The sequence below is a fragment of the Haliotis cracherodii genome, unplaced genomic scaffold (assembly GCF_022045235.1).
Source record: "Haliotis cracherodii isolate W230 unplaced genomic scaffold, xgHalCrac1.p SCAF_6, whole genome shotgun sequence".
NCBI classification, from domain to species: Eukaryota; Metazoa; Mollusca; class Gastropoda; order Lepetellida; family Haliotidae; genus Haliotis; species Haliotis cracherodii.
Genome location: NW_027266319.1, coordinates 35476900 through 35504613, shown reverse-complemented (window position 1 = coordinate 35504613; position 27714 = coordinate 35476900). Strand labels below are relative to the sequence as shown.

General features: G+C 41.7%; 1 protein-coding gene across 1 annotated transcript; it reads right to left on the bottom strand.

Annotated features, from left to right (window-relative positions):
- Positions 1–239: 239 nt before the first annotated feature.
- LOC139446015 (uncharacterized) lies at positions 240–27714 on the bottom strand. The gene is made up of 3 exons (XM_071227281.1): positions 27215–27714; positions 7694–7864; positions 240–1144 (listed from the first exon to the last, which is right to left on the bottom strand). Exons 1-3 carry the CDS (start codon positions 27276–27278, stop codon positions 933–935), a joined length of 447 nt encoding a protein of 148 aa, XP_071083382.1. The 5' UTR covers positions 27279–27714; the 3' UTR covers positions 240–932.

Genomic DNA, 27714 nt, shown 5'->3' with positions numbered 1-27714 from the left:
GAGTTGACCTCCCCCTATAACGTCAAGAGAACGAGCCTCGAATTCCCTCTCAAACGTCAAGAGAATGAGACTCAAATTCCCCCTATAACGTCAAGAGAACAAGACTCAAATTCCCCCTATAACGTCAAGAGAAGGAGTCTCGAATACCCCCTATAACGTCAAGGAAACTAGCCTCGAATACACCCTATAACGTCAAGGAAACGAGTCTCGAATACCCCCTATAACGTCGAGGAAACGAGCCTCGAATACCCCCTATAACGTCAAGGGAACGATCCTTGAATCCCCCCTCTAACGTGGAGTAAATGTGATTCGATTTCCTCCACTAACGTCGACTGTACCAGGCAACGGCTTACCCCTCCTGCGTAAACGCCGATGTCTTCACTCTAACGCTGGATAAACGTCGTCTTCCCCTCCAGCGTTGAGAGGGCCGCATTCTTCTCAAATGTCAAGAAACGTCTAGGTAATTTGAGTCGCCATCTGACGTCGAGATAATGAGATAAGATTTACATAAATGCATGTCTTCATAAGTCTAATGCAACCGTAACATGAAATAAAGAAGATATACACACGTGTGCGCATCCGTATCTGACAGACGTTCACAGACCAGGTGATAATAAGCATTTGTCTCAACAAGATTGAATCAACAGTCAAAGGATTGTTAGCTTCATACGACTTAAAAGAAGAAACCCAATCCCTTTTGCTCTACGACGTCATGATGCATCGTCCACACACTGTCTAGAAAAGTTCTGTTTCTGAGACATGTGTTGTCTTATCCTCACGTCTATCGAAACACCGGTACCCTGTCTGGGTCTCTAATAGTGTTCAGTCTATGGCCAACTGTGTCTGGGACATCACATAGAGAGGGGTAGGGGTGACCAGGGGAACAGTGACGTCGTTGATGATATGTCTTCTTGTGGGTCAAAAGGTCAAGGTCAACTGTTTGTGTACAGAACAAAAACTGATAAAATGAACACAAATATGCATGACGACACATGACGTAGTACACTAGCCTCGTTGCAAGCGTTTGCCTTACATGACATTAGGCAGCCGTGGTAGTCGTGTTCCTTGAACCGGAACATTCCACATGTGTTCAGCATCGACTCCATGCCACATGACCGCACTAACATCTCGGACTGGGTGTCAACTGGAGATAGAAGCAAATTAGCGTCAATAGCATGGCTACAGTGGTGTGTTTGTTTGTTTGTTTGTTTGTTGTTTAACGCCGCACTCAACAATATTCCAGCTATATGACGGCGGTCTGTAAATAATCGAATCTGGACCATACAATCCAGTGATTGATATCACGAACATCGATCCATATAATTGGGATACGATGACGTGCATCAACCAAAGTAGCGAGCCTGACCACCCGATCCCGTTAGTCACCTCTTACGACAAACACGGGTTGTTGAAGACCAATTCCAACCCGCATTTTCACGGGTCGCATCATCTCTAGCCTATTCTATGGTCATTATTATTACATGATACAAACACTATTATCTTATCTATTTTGGCACAGTACTTGCTGCGACAAGTGATTCTGTAACAGGTCGACGAACGACACCAAACTCGTGGTTTGATATGAAATATTTTGCAGCAGGAAGTTGACTTTGAATTCAAGTTCGTAATTGATTGGTCAATTCAATGAAATTACAGAAATGAATATTGTTAGGTTATACAAGAAACTCATGTCTATGTATTCAGCTGAAATACCACGTTTAAGTAACAATGTTCGTATTTCTTAAAAAATGACTCCTTCTGAACAATTAAGTTAAGGACAGTAATCAAAAGTGAAACGAAAAAACTGCAAAATACAAAGAATAAACAAATACATTATTGGGCTCCGATCACTTATACCGGAACTAATACGAGGGGTGGAGTTAGATCACCCACCCTACAGCCCAGACTTAGCCCCCAGTGACTTTTTCCTGTTCCGGCAAATGAAATCTGCCCTTTGTGGAAGACGCTTCCAGGATGACGAGGACATACAAGTTTCCACAGAGGCGTGGTTAGAGGGCCAATCTGCGGATTTCTATAAAAGTGGTATTAAAAGTTTGAAGGACAAATGGAATAAGTGTATTGAGGTGAATGGAGATTATATTGAAAAATAAAAGTGCAAAAGATATTCTGCGACTTGGTCTTATATTGAAGTTGCAAAACTTATTGAACGCCCCTCGTACTTGCAACCTGCAATTACAAACACACGCCAGGATATGACGATACTTCTTAATGAACAGAGACTCCATCAAGATAACAAATATCATACTTGTGTAGCACCCAACTAATACATGTACTCCAATCTCAGAAAAATCTCATTACGGGTCACGCCAGAACGACCTTGCATCCTACCAATCAGAGCGTCGTTTACCAGGAAAGTGACATTAAACTATAAGATGAATGCATGTTCTTAAAAGTAAAGCGCCTTAGAAAGTACACCCCGGATCCCCATCAGGTTTACGAAATATGACAGCCACGTGATGATATGTTTAGGAATTATGAGCATTTTTGGAAGAGGTGTTTGAATGTCCATAACTCGATCATGTTCTTTTTCTTGTTGTCAAACAATAACACACCTGAAAATCACAATTAATCGTCAATATCGAGTGTGTTCACCTCTAGCACGTATGCACTCCCTGACACGACGTCGTACTGATGTTACCAGTCTCCTCACAATAGCTGGAGTGATGCGACGCCAGTCTTCTTGCAGTGCCTGCGTCAAGGTCTGTCTGTCATGTGGGGGATGCTGACGTTGCCGAATACGTCTTCCAAGATGGTCCCAGAGATGTTCTATTGGATTCATGTAAGGGGATCGGGCTGGCCACGGGAGAACTTGTATGTTGTTTGCATTCAAAAAGTCTCTTGTAACACGTGCAGAATGTGGAGTGGCGTTATCCTGTTGCAACAGCGTTGTGGGATTATTCTGCAGGAATGGAAGTACGGCTGGTGTAAGGACCTGGCTGATATAGCCGTTAGCGTTGAGGTTACCATTTATAACCACCAGGTCGGTCTTGGTGTCACCGCAAATACCGCCCCAGATCATCACACTGCCAACGCCATGGGGGTGCACTTCCTGAACGCAGCAACGTGACGTACGTTCGCCTCTTCGCCGGTAAACTCGCAATCGGCCGACAGCACTGAAAACCTGGAACCTACTCTCATCGGTAAACAGCACTCTGTCACAATGTCGTCTTTGCCAGCGTTGCACTGTACGAGCCCACCTCAATCTGTTGAGTCTATGTTGTCGGGTCAAGGTCATTCCCCTCAAAGGTCGATAAGCTCTCAAACCAAAATGGCGGAGACGTCGGGCTACAGTCCTTCGGCTGACGGTGTCTTGGAAAGCATTTTGTGCTGATGACGTCACAGTGAGGAATCTGTTACGTAGGTGCAACAAACTCAAATAGCGGTCTTCGTTGGGCGTGGTTACTCGTGGTCTTCAAATTCGTGGTTTGTCTGATGTCTGACCAGTATCTCTAAAACGTTTCACCAGTCTCTCGATGGTGGTTTTGTGACAGTTCATGATTTCTGCAACTCTGGTCTGAGTTTCACCCATCTGCAACATTCCCATTGCTCTCTCTCGCTGCTCAGAAGTCAAACGTGGCATTCTTGTAGGTGAAATCCAAACGATTCAATGCTACAGAAGGTTTCTGTGCACAATTTATACCTTAATCTAGCACGAAATTTTCCTTATGCATTTTTGACAAAAAGTGGGAAAAAACGTATTTCCCCGAAAATCATGTGCTGCAGATACGCCACGACCCCTAGGAAATAATTGGTGCTTTTGGGAGAATGTTTTTATATGGTATCGAATCATGGTTTTAGGTTTTGATCAAAACTGTGTCAACGTTTATAAAACCAGCGTTTCTTTTGCCCGTGAGTTTATATATTCTTCTATTTGTACTATTTATTTAATGTTGACATTAATTGTAAATATTTAATTGTATCCGTTTAAGCTGGACATCATTTTTCAACAGTGTGAATATATTATGTATTGTTGTCACATGTGCAACACTTTGATATATGTTTCGCTTGCTCACTCTCTGTTTCCTGTAGGTTGACCCTATGTTGTACTCCTGATGCCAATCACCGTACTTGTTTTATATATCGGCGAGTCATTTGACTCGGGTTTTATCAGAGTTAGATATTGTTTCGTAACAAATTTATTTCTAATATTTTTTTTAAAATATGTATACACACCTGTAAAGTACAGAAGATGTCTTTTGCAATTCAATTGTTTTTTCGTTCCCAAGGTAGCAATGTGAAGGCGAGTAGAAATGAAGGTTGGTTTCCTTTCTGGCGTATAACGTAGACGCTGTTTTAATAATTCTTGTGAAACTTTGTAAACACCCTTCGCAAGTGCTGAACTTGCGTCGTTTGCTTACGTATGCGTTTCCAAGGCGACATTTTAGATGTATCTTCAAATGAGAGCAGAATTTATTTCTGAAGCTGAGCTCATAAGCTGTTGAATATTATTGTGAACTTTTGTATATAAATCTGTGTTGAACTGGTGTCTATTTATGATATTTTATAAATTGGAATTTTGGGTTTCCAGAACAAAAAATGGATTTTGTTACAATGTGAGATCTATTTGTTAATACCATCCAGAACCTGACGAAATTTTAAAGGTGAGTCGGTATTGTCTCAAGAGTATTACTCTCAAAATTCTTAATATTTTTATGTGAGTGAGTGAGTTGGGTTTAACGCCTCTTTTAACAGTATTCCAGTTATATCACGGCGTGTCAGCTTAATGTGGGAGGAAAGCCCGAAGTGATGCAGGTTTCAGACGTTAACCACTTCGGTGAAACCCACGAGCACAGGTATGGGATTCGAACCCCCAACCATAGGTTTCTGGCGTGCCCAAGGAACGCAGCTCTCCACAGCGAATCGCGGCGACTTAGACGACTGGGCCACTCGAACCCCCTCTTTATGTGAAGTGAGGTGAAATTGTGTTTAACGTCGCGTTCAAGATCTGCACTAAAAAGCGACGTGTGTGTATGGCTGCTTGCACTTGTCCGAACAGTTCTTGTTTTATCACCTTAATGCCGAGCACAAGGCATGGTATCAACAAGTACTATTTTATCACGTCTATTGGTAAGACGTGGCCGGGGATCGAACCACCGACCCTCTGCTCTTAGGGCAGTCGCTCTATCTATAAGACTATGTAGGTGGTGTTTTACTTTAGGGTGATTTGCACAAATATCTCGTTTTGTGTTTTGTGTCTTTTACGTAGACATTAAACCGGCCAATGGTAGTTTTTACCAAATGACTTCACATTCCTTCTCCACCAGATGTACTTGTCTATGATGGCCTATCCACTACAGAATAAGCCAGAACAGATGTACTTGTCTGTAACTGGCCCATCTACTACTGGACAGATGTACTTGTCTGTGATGGCCCATCTACTAAAGAACAGATTACTTGTCTGTGATTGGCCCATCCACTACAGAATAAGCCAGAACAGATGTACTTGTCTGTAACTGGCCCATCTACTACTGGACAGATGTACTTGTCTGTGATTGGCCCATCTACTACTGGACAGATGTACTTGTCTGTGATTGGCCCATCTACTACTGGAGAGATGTACTTGCCTGTGATTGGCCCATCTACTACAGGACAGATGTACTTGTCTGTGATTGGCCCATCTACTGCAGGAGAGATGTATTTGTCTGTGATTGGCCCATCTACTACAGGACAGATGTACTTGTCTGTGATTGGCCCATCTACTACTGGAGAGATGTACTTGCCTGTGATTGGTCTATCTGCCACAGGACAGATGTACTTGTCTGCGATTGGCCCATCAACTACAGAATAAGCCAGAACAGATGTACTTGTCTGTAACTGACTCATCTGCTACAGGACAGATGTACATGTCTGTGATGGCCCATCAACTACAGGACAGATGTACTTGTCTGTAACTGGCCCATCTACTACTGGACAGATGTACTTGTCTGTGATTGGCCCATCTACTACTGGACAGATGTACTTGTCTGTGATTGGCCCATCTACTACTGGAGAGATGTACTTGCCTGTGATTGGCCCATCTACTACAGGACAGATGTACTTGTCTGTGATTGGCCCATCTACGGCAGGAGAGATGTATTTGTCTGTGATTGGCCCATCTACTACAGGACAGATGTACTTGTCTGTGATTGGCCCATCTACTACTGGAGAGATGTACTTGCCTGTGATTGGTCTATCTGCCACAGGACAGATGTACTTGTCTGCGATTGGCCCATCAACTACAGAATAAGCCAGAACAGATGTACTTGTCTGTAACTGGCCCATCTACTACAGGACAGATGTACTTGTCTATGATGGTCCATCTACTACAGAATAAGCAAGAACAGATGTACTTGTCTGTAACTGACTCATCTACTACAGGACAGATGTACTTGTCTATGATGGCCCATCTACTACAGAACAAGCCAGAACAGACGTACTTGTCTGTAACTGGCCCATCTACTACAGGACAGATGTACTTGTCTGTAACTGAGATTGGCCCATCTACTCCAGAAAAAGACAGAACAGATTTATTTGGCGAAGACTGGCGCACCCACTGCATAACAACAAAAGAGATGGCTTCGATGATTGCCTATGGACATTCATAGGTCAAGTCTTATTTTCTAATTCCCTGCTAATGGTCAGGAAGAGACAAGCCAACATCAAGGATGTATTGTTCTATTAAGTTTGGCACCCGAAATGACATATTGCTTGTTGATCTATAAGCCATGTCTTGTTGTGGCAAACATTGTCTTGCGGTTTCAATCTGAAAACAAAGCCTGAAATTCCCATCATTAGGGTTTTCTCGTAACATCTATCGCCGCTCATGTGCCAGACATTGCGCGTCCCGCTGTTTTCATAGTAAGCAGTAATGACTGTTTGGAATCGGAGAAATCTATTACTGGTCATTGGTTATATCCGAAAAGACCAGACACAGGGCGACGGGCAGCGAACAGAGCGTCAACATTAGCCGCAGTTACCCTGCGGCCTCTTAAAGGCCATATCACTGTATGAAAAAAATCCATATTTTCCTTTTGATATGATCGACCAGGCTATTACATTAGTTTCGTGCTTTTGTGTTTAACGCTTGTCTTTCAACGCTGTGTCTACAGGGAAAGATAAGTATTTTTATTTGATATTTAATTTCTTTATGGATATAAGTCGCAAAGCACATTTCTTCAGAACACTTTAGTAAGAGCCTAAGGTGTTTGAACTCCAAACAAAAAAAATGCATATATAAGTGTACGATGTGTAATTCAAACGATGGTGATGCGCCCTCATGATTTGTTCTCCCTGCAATGTTTTATTGTGCGATAAACAACGACCGCGTGTCGTTTATTTCTTAGTTTAAATATGATGATGATGATGATGGTGGTGATGGTGGTGATGATGATGATGATGATGATGGTGATGATGATGATGATGATGATGATGATGATGATGATGATGATGATGATGATGATGATACATTTTTATTTTAATCTGTACATAATAGTAATAAAAACACTGCAGGATGCATATATCACTCGGGGCTACTTGTTTCACGAGACCGCTATACCTCTATAACCATAGTTATAGTTCGATTTCCATATATGTGACTGATATGTGAGACCCTTCAATGAAATTGCTTGAGTTATCACGTTAAAAGTGGCGTAAGCCCCACTCAACCACGCCCATCTTCCGTGAATTTACTTACCTCTCACTCCTTTAATCTTGGTGCAGTATTTTGCCGGAAATGTACCGACTCTACCGTCCATGCCTTGCTTGCATTTGGTCTCGTAGTTGACGTGGACGGGGTTGAAGGGGTCACGACAGTAGGGGTTACTTCCGTTCAGGGAAGTACATGTGAAACAACCGAGGCTATTCACTGAAAAAAAAAAGAGCGAGTGAGTGAGTGAGCATGGTTTTACGCCGCTTTTAGCAATATTCCAGCAATCTTCACGGCGGGGGACACCAGAAATGGGCTTCACACATTGTACCCATGCGGGGTGAAAAATAAAAACGACAGGGTGATGGCAAACAGGGACAACAGAAATGAGAAATGGTTCAAACAATGCATGTTGTTTTACGCCGCCATCGACAATAGGCCAGCTCGGTCGAATAATAATGGAGTCTTGGCAGGGTAGCCAGTTGTTACAGCATAATAAACAACCCGCGCTGTCAGGTTACGGTGACATACAAAAAACCAGGGCCCAGTGCTAAGATGATTGTAACTCCCATACTTTAACATAGGCTTACGGTAGTCTTAGCGCTAAGATCGCTTTGTGCAAGTCGGCCCTGGTGAGACAGTGTAACCATCCGATCTGTTCTTCTGGCAGGGACCCGTGAAGATAGAATATGTCTTCAGCAACCCATGCTTGTCGTAAAAAGCGACTATGTTTGTCGTAAGAGGTGACTAACGGAATCGGGTGGTCAGGCTCGCTGACCTGGTTGATGCATGTCATCGTATCCCAATTACGTTGATCGATGTTCGTGACATTAATCACTGGATTGTATTGTCCAGAATCGATTATTTACAGAGCGCCGTCATCCAGCTGGAATATTGCTAAGTGCGGCGTTAAATAACAAACAAACAAACAAACAACCTTGCTGTAACGAGTCTCGACTGACGTATGAAGTCAGGAATCACGAAAATGTAACACTGTTTTAAAACAGTTTATTCGATGCTCATGATGTCAATCATGCGGCGTTGAACAACAAACAAACAAACAAAACTCTTCTGGCAGGTATGGGGTTCTTGGGACCTATATTGGCCCGGAATCCCCACGGGGAACCATCCAGAGAACACACATCATGCATGATCCTGCCATAAGAGTTTTGTTTGTTTGTTTAAGACAACAATACTCAGGGAGGAATAGTTATAGTGAGTGAGTGAGTTGCATTTATTCCGCTTTTAGCAAAGCCCAGCCATTGCCAGTACACCGGAACTGGTTAGACAAACATAAGGCAAAAATAGTCAAGAGGTTGTAGTTTCAGTTGATACATTAGCCTGTGATATCATCAGTGTATTAATGGGTTAACTTGCCTGTGATATCAACAGTCAATGGTTTAACTGTCTTTCATCCCACATCAACAGTCAGTGGATTTCTGCCTGTGATATCAACAGTCAATGGGTTAACTGCCTGTGATATCAACAATCAATGGGTTAACTGCCTGTGATATCAACAATCTATGGGTTAACTGCCTGTGATCATATATCAACGGTCACTGGTTCTCTGTCTATGATATCAACATTCAATGGGTTAGGAGCTTGTGATATCAACAGTCAATGGGTTAAGAGATTGTGATATCAAAGTCGATGGGTTAAGAGTCTGTGATATCAACATTCAATGGGTTAAGAGCCTGTGATATCAACATTCAATGGTTTTAGAGCCAGTGATTTCAACAATCAATGGGTTAAGAACTTGTAATATCAAGGTCAATGGGTTAAGAGTCTGTTATATCAACATTCAAAGGATTAAGAGCCTGTGATATCAACAGTCAATGGGTTAAAAGCTTGTAGCATCAACTGTTTAAGTAGCTGCCTGTGATATCAACATTCAATGGGTTTAGAGCCTGTGATATCAAGGTCAATGAGTTAAGAGCCTGTGATTTCAACAATCAATGGGTTAAGAGTCTGTGATATCAAGGTCAATGAGTTAACTGCCTGTGATATCAAGGTCAATGAGTTAACTGCCTGTGATATCAACAGTCAATGGGTTAAGAGCCTGTGATATCAATAGTCAATGGGTTAACTGCCTGTGATATCAACATTCAATGGGTAAAGAGCCTGTGATATCAAAGTCAATGAGTTAACTCCCTGTGATATCAACAGTCAATGGGTTAACTGCCTGTGACATCAGCAGTCAATGGGTTAAGAGCCTGTAGCATCAATGGTTAAAGTAGCTGCCTGGGACAGTGCTTATAAACATTTAGCGTTATTGCTGTGGTAGGACACGCTGTCCTAGATTTGAATTTATGTCGTTATTAGCTCTCAGCATGCACTAATGGGACAGTTTGCATTGCCCGCTACTTGAGTGAAGACTTTCACATCTTGTATGATGAGAACATATTGAAAACATGGCAGTCGCAAGATGTTAAGATCACACGAAAAAGTGTCCGTTAATCAATAGCAAGCTCCCTAGAACATGGGCGGAAACTATATTTTCGTGTTCCAAGTCAATTTATCACGCTCTGGAAACATGCTTGGGGACATATTCTATTTTGACTTCTCTACTGCTGATATGTGTGTGGAAAATTGCGAAAACGTCATCCTTTCACAGCAACATTTAATTAGGTAAAATAAATATGTTGCAGTGAGCTTATAATGCCACAGTCCCCATCAACTTAAACACAGGATCCTCATATGGCTCTCATCACAATACAAACACGATATATGTGAGTGTGGTCTCAACACAGTATGTTATAAACACATGCCCCTAATCACAATTTAAACAAAAATATGTGAGACTTTTGCAGTCGCCTTCCGTGGCCAGTACTGCACACGTTACCACTGTTGTAGTCGCCTGTCGTGGCCAGTACTGCACACGTTACCACTGTTGTAGTCGCCTGTCGTGGCCAGTACTGCACACGTTACCACTGTTGTAGTCGCCTGCCGTGACCAGTACTGCACACGTTACCACTGTTGTAGTCGCCTGCCGTGACCAGTACTGCACACGTTACCACTGTTGTAGTCGCCTGTCGTGACCAGTACTGCACACGTTACCACTGTTGTAGTCGCCTGTCGTGGCCAGTACTGCTCACGTTACAACTGTTGCCGTGGCCAGTACTGCACACGTTACCACTGTTGTAGTCGGCTGTCGTGGCCAGTACTGCTCACGTTACCACTGTTGTAGTCGGTTGCCGCGGACAGTACTGCACACGTTACCACTGTTGTAGTCGCCTGTCGTGGCCAGTACTGCTCACGTTACAACTGTTGTCGTGGCCAGTACTGCACACGTTACCACTGTTGTAGTCGTCTGTCGTGGCCAGTACTGCTCACGTTACCACTGTTGTAGTCGCCTGCCGTGGACAGTACTGCAATCGTTTAGTCGTTGCTTTGTAAATTCCAGACGTCTTAAACAGAGCCACCGGCATGGCAAGCTGAATCTACCACAAGACAAGAAAAAAGTCCGCTCCTTCCCGACATGTGAAGCTTGAATCAATAACGCGGATGTAGAGTTGTTGTTCCAATCAACCGTGTTGATCGTGCTTGCTCTCTTTCCTAAATTACTGTCGCAAATAACTATTTCCAGTGGAAGATGTTCTGACCTAACAACAAGTCGTGAGACAGATTGCTCCTTCACTTGTGGTCGAGTGGTTAGGGCTTATCCGGCAGTACTACTAGGTTGAAACTCGGTCCATCTCAGATACATGCACAAATAGTCTGCAAATCATGAAATTAGTTACCAATCACCAAAATAATAATTGATTCACCACATTGTGTAAACAGTGACCACTCTTAACTAATAATGAAGGGAGAAAGACTCATTGTTAGGCTCAATTATATTGCTTAGTGTAAACATTGTAATGATTGGGGGCGGTCGGGTAGCCTAGTGGTTAAAGCGTTCGCTCGTCACGCCGAAGACGCGGGTTCGATTCCCAGCATGGGTACAATGTGTGAAGCCCATTTATGGTGTCCCCCGACATGATATTGCTGGAATATTCTGAAAGCGGCGTAAAACCATACTGACTCACTCACTGTGTGATTGATGTCAGTGTTTTCGGTAACAGTAGTTAAGCAATACGTCCAGATGAATGATATGTCGCTTTATGAATATAAGTAGACGACGCTTGAATTGTTTACATTTTAATTTCATGCTCGCATTAAATTCAGATGTACACTTTACGGCGCTTGCATGTACTGTCATGTTTCATATCTGGTATAAACTATACGGCACGTGCATGTAATGTCATGTTTCATATTTGTACACATTATACGGCACCTGCATGTAATGTCATCTTTCAAATTTGTACACACTATACGACACGTGCATGTAATGTCATGTTTCAAATTTGTACACACTATACGACACGTGCATGTTATGTCATGTTTCATATCTCGTATAAACTATACGGCACGTGCATGTAATGTCATGTTTCATATTTGTACACACTATACGGGACGTGCATGTTATGTCATGTTTCATATTTGTAGACACTATACGGGACGTGCATGTTATGTAATGTTTCATATTTGTACACAATATACGGCACTTGCATGTAATGTCATGTTTCATATTTGTACAAACTATACGACACGTGCATGTAATGTCATGTTTCATATTTGTACACACTATACGACACTTGCATGTAATGTCATGTTTCAAATTTGTACACACTATACGGGACGTGCATGTAATGTCATGTTTCATATTTGTACACACTATACGACACTTGCATGTTATGTCATGTTTCATATTTGTAGACACTATACGGGACGTGCATGTTATGTAATGTTTCATATTTGTACACACTATACGGCACGTGCATGTATTGTCATGTTTTATATCTGTATACATTATATGGCACGAGCATATAACGCCAATATTAGAAGTAACAACCTGATGTCATAGTTTTAACACGAGTAAAAGCATTAGCCTCCTGGCTTGTCACAGTCAGATCGTTTAGAGGTTCACGTCGCGATGTGATTAGTGATAGGTTGTCGTCAGATAATAACAGACGTTTTATAAAACTCCTGAACAACCATATGAAGAATGGAAAGACAAAGGAAGGATATCATATCCAAGGTAACAACAAAACAGTTATACACAGGTTATAAAAAAAGTTATTGCCATGCTCTCGCCAGACATCAAACATGGTAACGCCGCTGTATCATGAACGATAACATAGTTATATGACTGTATCGGAAGTAGTATCAATACATGTACTATCTTTGACTGACAACTTCCCCAGCCCATGACATGTATACAAATCACTTCCGTGTTTGCCAGTATGTGCCGTTACAAAGATAAGATCGATTATACATATATCGGGCAATAAGACAGTGAGCGATTGTTCATGTCGGAAGTGACAACAGTGTTGAATTGCATTTGGGCTGTGGAAATCAATGAACAAATACTCGCACGATCGAGTAATGAGAGGATAAATGTCGCTTGTCGTTTTGTGCACGATGTGACCAACAATCACTACAATGCAAAGATTGATTGCTTGGAATCATTAGACACATGGAACACGGACATTAAACTTTGGGTGCTTGCTTCATAGTGAAGGTTGTCTATAAGTTGTCTCGAACTACGAACTGCGATTGTCTCAGGGACTTCATGTGTTGTAGTGTAGTGTAGTGTAGTGTGGTGTGGTGTGATGTGGTGTGGTGTGACGTGGTGTGACGTGGCGTGGCGTGGCGTGGCGTGGCGTGGCGTGGCGTAATGTGGCGTGGCGTGGCGTGGCGTGGCGTAGCGAAGTGTAGTGTTGTGTTGTCGTTTGTAGTGTAGTGTATGTGTAGTGTATATGTAGTGTATGTGTAGTGTATGTGTAGTGTATGTGTGGTGCTGTGTTCTGCTGTGTAGTGTGTATGTGTTGTGTGTGGTATATAGTGCTGTGTGTGTGTTGTGTAGTGGCATGTGTGTACTAACTTCACGTGTATCTGTAATATGGTAACTTTAAGTGTAGCCTTAATGTCGTGTCGGCAAGTGTACCTATAATGTGATGACTTCAGGTGTATATTTAACGTGGTGCCTTTAAGTGTAGCCTAAATGTCGTGTCGTCAAGTGTACCTTTAATGTGATGACTTCAAGTGTATCTTTAATGTGGTAACTTAAAGTGTAGCCTAAATGTCGTGTCGTCAAGTGTACCTTTAATGTGATGACTTCAAGTGTATTTTGAACGTGGTAACTTTAAGAGTAGCCTTAATGTTGTGTCGTAAAGTGTACCTGTAATGTGATGGGTTCAGGTGTAGCCTTAATGTCGTGTCGTCAAGTGTACCTTAAATGTGATGACTTCAGGTGTATATTTTACGTGGTAACTTTAAGAGTAGCCTTAATGTCGTGTCGTAAAGTGAACCTGCGATGTGATGAGTTCTAGTGTATCTTTAAAGTGGTAACTTTAAGTGTAGCCTTGATGTCGTGTCGTCAAGTGTACCTTTAATGTGATTACTTCAGGTGTATCTTTAATGTGGCATCTTTAAGTGTAGCCTTAATGTCGTGTCGTCAAGTGTACCTTTAATGTGAAAACGCCAAGTGTATCTTTAATGTGGTAACTTTAAGTGTAGCCTTAATGTCGTGTCGTAAAGTGAACCTGCGATGTGATGAGTTCTAGTGTATCTTTAATGTGGTAACTTTAAGTGTAGCCTTGATGTCGTGTCGTCAAGTGTGCCTGTAATGTGATGAGTTCTAGTGTATCTCTAATGTGGTAACTTTAAGTGTAGCCTTGATGTCGTGTCGTCAAGTGTACCTTTAATGTGAAAACGCCGTCAAGTGTGCCTGTAATATGATTGGTTCAAGTGTATCTTTAATGTGGTAACTTTAAGTGTAACCTTAATCTTGTGTCGTCAAGTGTACCTATAATGTGATGACTTCACGTGTATCTTTAATGTGGTAACTTTAAGTGCAGCCTTAATGTCGTGTCGTAAAGTGTAAATTTAATTTGAAAACGCCAAGTGTATATTTTATTTGGTAACTGTAAGTGTAGCCTTAATGTCGTGTCGTAAAGTGAACCTGCGATGTGATGAGTTCTAGTGTATCTTTAAAGTGGTAACTTTAAGTGTAGCCTTGATGTCGTGTCGTCAAGTGTACCTTTAATGTGATTACTTCAGGTGTATCTTTAATGTGGCATCTTTAAGTGTAGCCTTAATGTCGTGTCGTCAAGTGTACCTTTAATGTGAAAACGCCAAGTGTATCTTTAATGTGGTAACTTTAAGTGTAGCCTTAATGTCGTGTCGTAAAGTGAACCTGCGATGTGATGAGTTCTAGTGTATCTTTAATGTGGTAACTTTAAGTGTAGCCTTGATGTCGTGTCGTCAAGTGTGCCTGTAATGTGATGAGTTCTAGTGTATCTCTAATGTGGTAACTTTAAGTGTAGCCTTGATGTCGTGTCGTCAAGTGTACCTTTAATGTGAAAACGCCAAGTGTACCTGTAATTTGGAGACTTCATGTGTACCGCTTAGGTGGCGAGATAAAGCCGTGCGTTTTGTTGTGTAGACTTTTTGTGGGTGCATTGTAATTACTACTAATGATAAACATCCTGCTACAGTGGGGTGACTCAGTTCATTAACTCAACTCTCCTTGATTTACTTCCACCCGCCGAGTCATGACCTCCACTTCAACACAATTCTATCTACTCAACTGCTTGTATTTCCGTGGCCGCGCAATGAATTCACGATAAAAAACGAGTTCCGCAAGTTCTCTCTCGTGGCCTCAGGAAGTTGACGAATGAGCTTGAGCTCATAATTGTCTAAATGCTGTAGAGAAAACTCGCCCCGCTCGATCCGTCTTCCGCAGTTTCTGCAGGGGGAATCTCAGTTCTCCTCTGGACTCCTCGAATACATGTTTAATAAGTTTGACATTGATGTTACAGTTGCTAGGTAACCTTGCTCACCTAATGACGTCATAGCCCACGGAGCAGTTTGCCCCGGTATCGAGTTATGTCGTTGTGAGCAGCGCCGGTTGACATTCCGTACTTTGATGTGCATTGTAGGTTCTTGATATGCTGTCAATGACACTCACCTCGATACAAATCGAATGAACTTCAAGGGTAATATGCGCGGCTGATGGAATACAAGCCTGTCGTAACATCATCTGATAGTTCTAACATCATTTGTGGATGAAATACATGTACATGGTTTTGATCACCGTAGTAATTTGTTTTCGTTTAATTGTATATTCATAGAAGACGTGAGTGTACATATATCTGGTGTACAAAGATGGAAACAATATCAAGACAGTTACGCGAATAATAAACTTAGAGGCAAAAGAAATTGATTTTCAGTTGTAAACATCTTAAGTTATAATAAGAGATATTATACCCAAAACATGAACTTTACTGACGCTTAGTCAGCACTCCAAGAATACTTTCAAACGGTGTTATTTGTGAATAATATAATTTGATTTAAACTTTTTAAAATTCAAAACATTTTTCTCGCATAATACACAACTGGTGATTCGTATCTCAGACACCATGTCTTTGAAAACAATACATATGCTTTTTAAAGGACAAATTCACAACATTGTAACTAACTTAGTGGCAAATACAGGTCAGTATGCAAGTCAGTGGCAGGGTCAATCGGAGGAGAAGGTGTCTATCGTATACCCTTTCCTATCTAGGCCCACTTGTACAAAAATATCTTAGCGCTAAGTTGATCGCAACTCCCATACTTTAACATAGGCTTACGATAGTTGTAGCGCTAAGATCGCTTTGTGCAAGTGGACCCTGGTCAGAGTATCCGATCATAAAAGCGTATTTCGCACACTTCTATAAGTCACAGCAGGTGACAGTATAGTAAATACATCTCCTTATGTGGCCAGTGTATCACACATATAGCCCCGCTGATTGATAAGCATGTAATGTATCTCTTCACTGTTTGACATACTCCAGGCAGTACTGAGTTGGAGTACAAGAACACAGCGACAACCAACACCAGACCATCTCCAGCATCAGCCTTCATTATCACACGTCTGTGGTGGTATGACTCAAGCCCTGATGGACTGCCGCAGTACCACGAGGTATCAACTGGATGTGGGAGGACAAGCCCACAGTGATGCAGGTCTTAGGCATCTACCACTTTGGTGTAACCCACCAGACCAGGCTGAAGCAAGGTGGGGTGAAATAGGGTTTAACGTCGCGTCCAAGATTATTGCACTTATATAGCGACGTGCATGTACGTGTATGTGTGTGTGACTGCTTGTACTAGTCCGGACTGATGCCGATTTATAGTGCTAGCTCACTGAGATACCATGCCGCAGTTTAACATGAATACCCCACTCAGACACAGTATACTGACTCCGAGCCGACCAGTCCTTGTTTTAGCCACTTAATGCCGAGCGCCAGATAGGGTAACAACAAGTACCATCTTTTAACGTCTTTTGGTATGACGCGGCTGGGGATCGAACCCCGGACCTTCCGCTCCCCGGGCGGACGCTCTACCATTAGACCACGGAGGCGGTCCAGGCTGAAGCAAGAACGACCAATTTGTCATCATGGTGTTATGTAACGGACCGTGACGGACCCAAACGGACTATGGTGGCCCAGGGACACCACATGGGACTATATTTGACCACCCGGTGGACGGTTTTCATTGTTCTACAATGACAACATGTATGAAGTGATATCCTTTTTCTATAAACACAAATACTTATCTCACAAACGGATTGAATACCACAAAGATGAGGCATTACGAATCTTCATTTAAGGAGTTTCACTTCCTACCCTCTCGTCTTAGGGGGGCACGGTTGGCCCAGTCGTCTAGGTCGCCGCGATTCGCTGTGCAGAGTTGCGTCCCTTGGGCACGCCAGAAAGCTATGGTTGTGGGTTCGAATCCCGGTTCGCCCCGATTATGTTTCTAGGTGTGTCAGCACCATACCCGTGCTCGTGGGTTTCACCGAAGTGGTAAACGTCTGAGACCTGTATCACTTCGGGCTTTCCTCCCACATTGAGCTGACACCCCGCGATATAACTGGAATACTTTTAAAAACGGCTCACTCAACTCACTCACTCACTCTCGTCTTAGCTTGGGGTGAATGCGGTAATACTTCCCTGTTCGCCTTTTCACCAACCAGTTATATACTTAACGTCTTTAATATATAAACACTATAAGGATATCATCACAACACAATGCTTGGGACATAGGCACACATAATTACTTTGTTATGACCTAAATCGAATATTTCTGCAGATAAACACTTTATCAAACGTCTTTCCAAGGAAGTGTGGATGAGCAACTCTCTTATTCCTATAGGACAGTTAACATTGGAAGTACAAATATGAGAACGCTACAAAACCAGTACTGTTAGCAGGTGGTCGTGAGATGGATGAACACATCTTGACTTGGCGGCAACAGCTGTCATGGGTGAAGGATATGCCCACGTTTGGGTTGTCACGTCAATATGAAATAAAGGTCCAATATTTCTAGACGCGGGGGACGATATCTCTAATAAATTGACGCTCTAAAGTCTGACTGACAATTGTGCCCTATGGCTGAAGTTGATAAAACTAGGTTTTTTAGGTAGGTAACACAATTTGTGACATATGAGTCAGTATTTGTTCTTGGAAGTATTGGAAGAAAATAATTTTGCCTCAGGTATATCATATAAATACTTGCTCACATAAAGTACCGAAGAAAATGTATTCCTGATCCCACTAGTTTGCGCTTACTTGCAGAGTGAGTGAGTGAGTGTCAAGCGACAGTTCGAACAATTTTGAGTATGACACTCACTAGAATCTGCATATATAAACATGTCAGGTATAGTCACATTGGACCTGACAAACCTCAATCTGTTTTCCACTATTATTGGGATTGTTCGTCCAATTGTTACGTACATCGGATATATTTGTGTTTAGTTTGATATAACTGGACTTATAACTAGTCATGTTACAGCTTGGTGGGTGCAGCTCGAATAAATGTGTTCGTAACAGTTTGATACAGCTGGCCTTCATTTCGCATATTACACTTATTCAAGATGCTTAGTTTTGAAACAGTTATCATATTTACGTCTATCTCAATTATCAGTTACTCTATCTCCTCGAAAACAGTAACGTATCACGTGAACACACCCTAGTCTCATACAATGCATACATACAATGCATGATACCTCCAACCTACATTGCATCACACGAACACACTCTGTCCTCAACATACAATGCATAATATGAACACACTTTAGTCTCCAAAATAAAGTGCATCATATGGACAGACTCTAGTCTCAACATAAAGTGCATCACACGAACAGGCTCTGTCCCCAACATACAATGCATCATATGGACACACTCTAGTCTCCAACCTACATTGCATACACTTTAGTTTCCAACATACGTTGCATCACGTGAACGCAATCTAGTTACCAACATACATCATATGAACACACTGTAGTCTCTAACATACAATGCATCATCTGAACACACTCTAGTCTCCAACATACGTTGCATCATATGAACACACTCTGACTCCAACATGCATTGCATCATTTGAACACACTTAAGTCTCCAACATACAATGCATCATATGAACACACTGTAGTCTCTAACATACAATGCATCATATGAACACACTGTAGTCTCCAACATACGTTGCATCATATGAACGCACTCTGTCTCCAACATGCAATGCATCATCTGAACACACTCTAGACTCTAACATACAATGCATCATATGAACGCACTCTGTCTCCAACATGCAATGCATCATATCAACAAACGCTAGACTCCAACATACAATGCATCATATAAACACACTCTCGTCTCCAACATACAATGCATCATCTGAACACACTGTAGTCTCCAACATACAATGCATCATATGAACACACTCTGTCTCCAACATGCAATGCATCATATGATCACACTCTAGTCTCCAACATACAATGCATCATATGAACACACTGTAGTCTCTAACATACAATGCATCATATATGAACACACTGTAGTCTCCAACATACAATGCATCATATGAACACACTTTAGTCTCCAACATACAGTGCATCATATGAACGCACTCTCTCTCCAACATGCAATGCATCATATGAACACACTGTAGTCTCTAACATACAATGCATCATCTGAACACACTCTAGTCTCCAACATACGTTGCATCATATGAACGCACTCTGTCTCCAACATGCATTGCATCATATGAACACACTGTAGTCTCTAACATACAATGCATCATATGAACACACTCTAGTCTCCAACATACGTTGCATCATATGAACACACTTTAGTCTCCAACATACAATGCATCATCTGAACACACTCTAGTCTCCAACATACGTTGCATCATATGAACGCACTCTGTCTCCAACATACATTGCATCATATGAACACACTGTAGTCTCTAACATACAATGCATCATATGAACGCACTCTCTCTCCAACATGCAATGCATCATCTGAACACACTCTAGTCTCCAACATACAATGCATCATATGAACGCACTCTGTCTCCAACATACGTTGCATCATATGAATACACTGTACTCTCTCACATACAATGCATCATCTGAACACACTCTAGTCTCCAACAAACAGTGCATCATATGAACGCACTCTCTCTCCAACATGCAATGCATCATATGAACACACTGTAGTCTCTAACATACAATGCATCATCTGAACACACTCTAGTCTCCAACATACGTTGCATCATATGAACGCACTCTGTCTCCAACATGCATTGCATCATATGAACACACTGTAGTCTCTAACATACAATGCATCATATGAACACACTCTAGTCTCCAACATACGTTGCATCATATGAACACACTTTAGTCTCCAACATACAATGCATCATCTGAACACACTCTAGTCTCCAACATACGTTGCATCATATGAACGCACTCTGTCTCCAACATACATTGCATCATATGAACACACTGTAGTCTCTAACATACAATGCATCATATGAACGCACTCTCTCTCCAACATGCAATGCATCATCTGAACACACTCTAGTCTCCAACATACAATGCATCATATGAACGCACTCTGTCTCCAACATACGTTGCATCATATGAATACACTCTGTCTCCAACATACAGTGCATCATATGAACACACTTAAGTCTCCAACATGCAATGCATCATATGAACACACTCTAGTCACCAACATACAATGCATCATATGGACACACTCTAGTCTCCAACATACGTTGCATCATATGAACACACTGTAGTCTCCAACATACAATGCATCATATGAACGCACTCTGTCTCCAACATGCAATGCATCATCTGAACACACTCTAGTCTCCAACATACAATGCATCATATGAACGCACTCTGTCTCCAACATACGTTGCATCATATGAATACACTGTACTCTCTCACATACAATGCATCATCTGAACACACTCTAGTCTCCAACATACAATGCATCATTGGACACACTCTAGTCTCCAACATACGTTGCATCATATGAACGCACTCTGTCTCCAACATACATTGCATCATATGAACACACTGTAGTCTCTAACATACAATGCATCATATGAACGCACTCTCTCTCCAACATGCAATGCATCATCTGAACACACTCTAGTCTCCAACATACAATGCATCATATGAACGCACTCTGTCTCCAACATACGTTGCATCATATGAATACACTCTGTCTCCAACATACAGTGCATCATATGAACACACTTAAGTCTCCAACATGCAATGCATCATATGAACACACTCTAGTCACCAACATACAATGCATCATATGGACACACTCTAGTCTCCAACATACGTTGCATCATATGAACACACTGTAGTCTCCAACATACAATGCATCATATGAACGCACTCTGTCTCCAACATGCAATGCATCATCTGAACACACTCTAGTCTCCAACATACAATGCATCATATCAACGCACTCTGTCTGCAACATACGTTGCATCATATGAATACACTCTGTCTCCAACATAGGTTGCATCATATGAATACACTCTGTCTCCAACATACAGTGCATCATATGAACACACTTAAGTGTCCAACATGCAATGCATCATATGAACACACTGTAGTCTCTAACATACAATGCATCATCTGAACACACTCTAGTCACCAACATACAATGCATCATATGGACACACTCTAGTCTCCAACATACAATGCATCATATGAACACACTCTAGTCTCCAACATACGTTGCATCATATGAACACACTTTAGTCTCCAACATACAATGCATCATCTGAACACACTCTAGTCTCCAACATACGTTGCATCATATGAACGCACTCTGTCTCCAACATACATTGCATCATATGAACACACTGTAGTCTCTAACATACAATGCATCATATGAACGCACTCTGTCTCCAACATACAATGCATCATCTGAACACACTCTAGTCTCCAACATACAATGCATCATATGAACGCACTCTGTCTCCAACATACGTTGCATCATATGAATACACTGTACTCTCTCACATACAATGCATCATCTGAACACACTCTAGTCTCCAACATACAATGCATCATTGGACACACTCTAGTCTCCAACATACGTTGCATCATATGAACGCACTCTGTCTCCAACATACATTGCATCATATGAACACACTGTAGTCTCTAACATACAATGCATCATATGAACGCACTCTGTCTCCAACATGCAATGCATCATCTGAACACACTCTAGTCTCCAACATACAATGCATCATATGAACGCACTCTGTCTCCAACATACGTTGCATCATATGAATACACTCTGTCTCCAACATACAGTGCATCATATGAACACACTTAAGTCTCCAACATGCAATGCATCATATGAACGCACTCTAGTCTCCAACATACAATGCATCATCTGAACACACTCTAGTCTCCATCACACAATGCATCATATGAACACAGTCTAGCCTCCGACATACAATGCGACAAAATCGCTCCATATTCACATGGAATCTCTGCTAAAACATACATTTAGAGAAGATCACATATGTCCACGCTGTCTACGTACTGTTAATCCGACTGATCACCTTCTAGGGACTAAAGCAGCGTCATATAAATCAATATTTCATTTTTCGTCAGACTGTCAGGTACTATAGTAATGGCTGGACTGAACATATTGTGTACAAAGTTTCCTTTGATTGTAACTGTCCACATGTGTACGGCCAGGGTTATTCATCGAATTCTATCACTGTCTGTCTGACTCCCCTTTCTTCCTTGTTATATTCAATAATAACAGAACCATGATGAAGTGAGTGAGTGAGTGCCTCAGCCACATCACCGTAGGGGACACCACAAACTGGCTTCACCATGCAGAGAATCGAACCCGGGTCATCGGCGTGACGAGTCAAAGATGTAACCACTAAGCTACCCCATCTTTTAGTAACCCATGCAGATGAAGCGTCGTGAAGAACATATCACCCACTGTTTACTCGGAGTGAGTGTAGTGGGTCGATTTTAGCAATATTCCAGCAAAACCATGGCGGAGGGGGTGCACCAGATATCGGCTCCAGTCTGGTCTACTTCATTCGGATATAGCGAATATGTGGTTATAACGAAAGGAGTTATAAATGGCATCGATCCATGAATAACAACGTTCGAATAAAACGAACTATGTTGATGGTCGAACTGAGTTCGTTATATTGTTGTATGTATTGTTGTAATGAGTTCGTTATATTGTTGTATGTATTGATGTAATCAATACTTACTCAGTTACACACGGGTAACCACAGCACAATGCGGTACTGCTACATGGAGGCAATGCAGCGGACTGGGTGTATCCTCCCAAATCCCTTCATCCCATAACCCCCACAGCATATAGCAACACATTTTGCAGTTGAGTGCACAGCTAACCCCATATATTGAACCAAAACGTGTGGAGATAATAATTATGACAAAATATATTACACATTTTACTCTTCAAGCACGCAGATTTAACTGATTTCTGAATATGCACATAACTATCCACAGGATGACAAATATAATTACATAGCACATTTTAATCACCAAGCACATAGATTCGACTTCGTGAGTAAGCACATAAATATCCACAGTATCATCTTTCAAGTGATTATTCAAGTTCGAATAGAAGGCCTACCGTATGCAAGAATTGGACGGGTGTTTTAAGTCTCTGGTCATTGCAAATAACAAGAAAAATAGGCAGATGTGCTCAGGGGACAAATTTAAAACTTCTTTAATTTATAATAACCAGCTCAATACAGTATCACAAAGTTTGTGGAACAACGATCAAATAAAACTTGGAGGTAAAACTGTTTGATTAACTTTTGTATTCTCAAGGAGTAAGAACTATGACTGATATACTGAAAGAACAAGATGAATATTTATCGTTTGTGGACATAAAGAAAACATATAGAATGAAGGTTAACTTTTTACAATGCAATGGCATGTTGAGATGTGTAAAGATATACCTTATAACAGTACCCTCAGAAATTAACGGGTCCGCTGAAACCATTAATTTGATCTGTTGACTGAATATTAAAACGGCTGGAAATTCATTGAAAATATATATATCGAGTCAAATGGGAAGAAAAATAGGATGATGTATTAGAAACACATTGTACTGCTAATAAATGGAATGATAAAATACTTGTTACTACCTGAATGTAAACGTTTTTAGCAAATTCCGAATGGTTTCAGTTTAGATTACAACAAAGAATTACAGCTACAAATATATATTTGAAGATGATGAAACGAGAAACTGATGATTCATGTGATTCTTTTCATTCATCAACAATACTGCTGTTTAATCTGTGTGCGTAGTGGGAAATAAACATATAAAAAAACTTAAAAACAATCATTTCCTGAGAACAACGAATGGCTATTCTCACATGATTGGCATAAATATCTTTGATCACATCCAACCGATAATAAGATTGTTTACCTAGGCTTATTTCTTCTCAGCTTATGGTTACTTTCAATGATTAACCAGCGTTCATGGTCATCGGACTGTGCTGCTATGACAAAGCTTAATTCCCTATGTTAGTTTCACTAAGTGTAGGGGTATTGGGGCGTAGGGGTATTCGGGTGTAGGGGTTTGGGCATATCGGGGTTTGAAGAAAGACATGCTTTAAGGACCATTGTGGCGGATACCATAGGTTGCCCTTATAAATATCAACTTCAACGTCAGAGAATAACCAGGGTTGATTATCCGAGGATACAGATTCCATTCGGCGTAAAAGGCAAGATAGTAGCGAAAATTATACGAATGGATCACTAAAAAAACAGTGATGACCCCAGGTGGCCGCGACAAGGGTGGGCATGTCTTGCTGGAACACTTTTGTCTCGAGTCCCACCGGTGGGCCAGATGCGCTCACCTTTTCGTGAACACCTGGCGTCAGAACTATTTAGTAATGATTCATAAACCCATTCTTGTAAAGGTATAGCATACAATGAACGTTGCTTTTGGCAGATATTTCGTATGATTCTGGAAAGGGTTTTGTCGTTTTTATTTCAATACATCAAACATTTCATCAGTGTAACGACAATACAGACTTTCGTGTAGAAAACCCTTCACGCTATTAAAGAGGCCTCGATGAAGCCTTGCTAACTACAATACTTCATGTTCTCGTTCATGACGAGTATATTCGTGATGTGCAGAGCCTAGACATAAACACATTCTCGTCTGGAGATTACCTGGCAATAGGACGATAAACAAACGCATCAACTTGTGGTAAATTATAAACATAGTGGTAATATAATTGCGTTGTAGTCATCAAGGTAATCAAACCATGATTATACTCTGAGGGATGCGCCTACACATAGAACATTTGCTTGATGCTCGTCTTGAACTACGAATTGTTGCATTTTCTTCTAATGTCCACAGTCTTTACGAATTAGCTATGTCGTTGTGATAACAGTGTTGAATGATATTGACTGTAGCTTTTCTCTAGGAGTGATGTGGCAACGACAATGCTGACAATCCCACTCAATTACAAACAAACTCGTACCAGTGAGCCACCGACGTTTGAGTTTGTCAGGGTTCGAATCCTGATTCGCCTCGAATATATGTCTTGGTTTGTCAGCACTATACCAGTGCTCGTGGGTTTCACCAAAGTGTTAAACGTCTGAGACCTGCATCACTTCAGGCATTCCTCCCACATTAAGCAGACACTCCGTGATATAACTGTAATACTGCTCATCTGGCTTTAAACCCAACTCACCCACTCAACTTCTGAACACTACTTCACTTATGGGGTGAGTGAGTATGGTTTTACGCCGATTTTAGCAATATTCCAGCAACATCACGGCGGGGACACCAGAAATGGGCTTCACACATTGTACCCATGTCGGGAATCGAACCCGGGTCTTCGGCGTGACGAGCGAACACTTTACCCACTAGGCTACCCGACCGCCCCCTTCACTTATGTGAGTAAGCGGGTTACATATCGCTGTGGTAATCTAGCCTATGTGACATGCTCTTACAGATGTGCGCAACAGCGGTCATCAATGACATGTCATTAATAGCCTGAATCGTGTTCCCCCTGGCCGTGTCGGTAATTACATCCATATGTCCAATATCCAGGATGATGGCAACGTCATTGTCTCCTCATCCGTTTACTGTCGTCCAACACTATATATATTTTTTAATACATCAAATATCACCTGTAACGTACAACCGAGAGCAGGACACGTCTCGAACTTGACCGGTAGTTGAGTGGGAATCACAGTCCGACATATCTCTGAGGGGTTTTTTTTTGGTCCTTTCATAATTAGTGAGTGTGTGAGTAAGTATGGTTTTACGCCGCTTTTAGCAATATTCCAGCAATATCACGGCGGGGGACACCAGAAATGGGCTTCACACATTGTACACATGTCGGGAATCGAACCCGGGTCTTCGGCGTGACGAGCGAACGCTTTAACCACTAGGCTACCCGACCGCCCCTCTTTCATAATTATTACAAGCGACAATACCCATTTCACAATCATAAGAGACCATAGTATGATTCTCCTATATCATTAACAGATATAACCCATTAAAGGTATTTGTGCGCATCTTTTCCTTCGTCTTCGCTGTGAGCTAATCCTAAGGTTAACATCCACTTTGACATTTGCATTATTCGACATTGCATTGTGAACCTCTGACTCTGTGTTGAAGAGCTGTTGCTTGGCAACACATTCATATACATCACTAACCTTTCCAGATGAAAACACCGGCATTATCTTGAAATACATACAACACCTCGATGGTCGTGGGTTAATAAATTGAAGTAAAGAAATTACATGTGACATAAAATATGCTTGGCTGTGAGTGTATGACTCATTGCAAGATGAAAAACAAACAAACAATATTCAGTCACACACATATATCCATTCAAACGATACATTCATATTTGATCATTGCTACAACATACACACAGACCATCCAAATAACAATTAACAACAGTTCAATTGCATAACAATTTAAAAAAATGACTTTTTTCCAATGCAACCATTTCCTACAGGAGAATCATCACAATTGTGAGAAGCACTCCATGACGTCATACCATGGACAGTTCCCAGATATACACAATTATCATGAAGCCATAAACCCAGTGACCAGACCCGTGAACAGACCCCGTGAACAGACCCCGCGAACAGACCCTGACAAGACCGGTGGCACTTACCCCTGCACAGGTCCGAGAGTAGAACACACAGGAGGGCAATGAACGGCGATGTGAATGCAATCATTTGTTTTCTTCCACGTCCGTATTCCCTTTGTAAACATAACAAGTCATCCTATGTCTTGGATGTCGTCCTCCGAGCGTACACGATGGACAGTAAGCGTATGCTAGTCTAATCACATTGCCCCCAACCTTCCAGTTGACCCTGCCGAGCCGCCTCTGTCCTAGCTGGTGACGCAATCAGCACACGGTTGAAGAAAGATAGTGCTGGCCTTTATCGGTTATTGGGAGAAGAATTCATGAATCATATGGAAATATGGTTGCTGGGTCATAGTCTCCGATGTGACAGTAGCTGGAGTGTTGACTGTTGTGCAAGGCTGGTTATGGCTGCTTACGACGAAGGCCTCAGCCGGAGATGGAGAAGTGACCGACGCTGCTGAAACGTTGGAAGCCTCCGCGACGACTAACACAATCGATGTCCAAGTATTGAAGTACGAGTTATG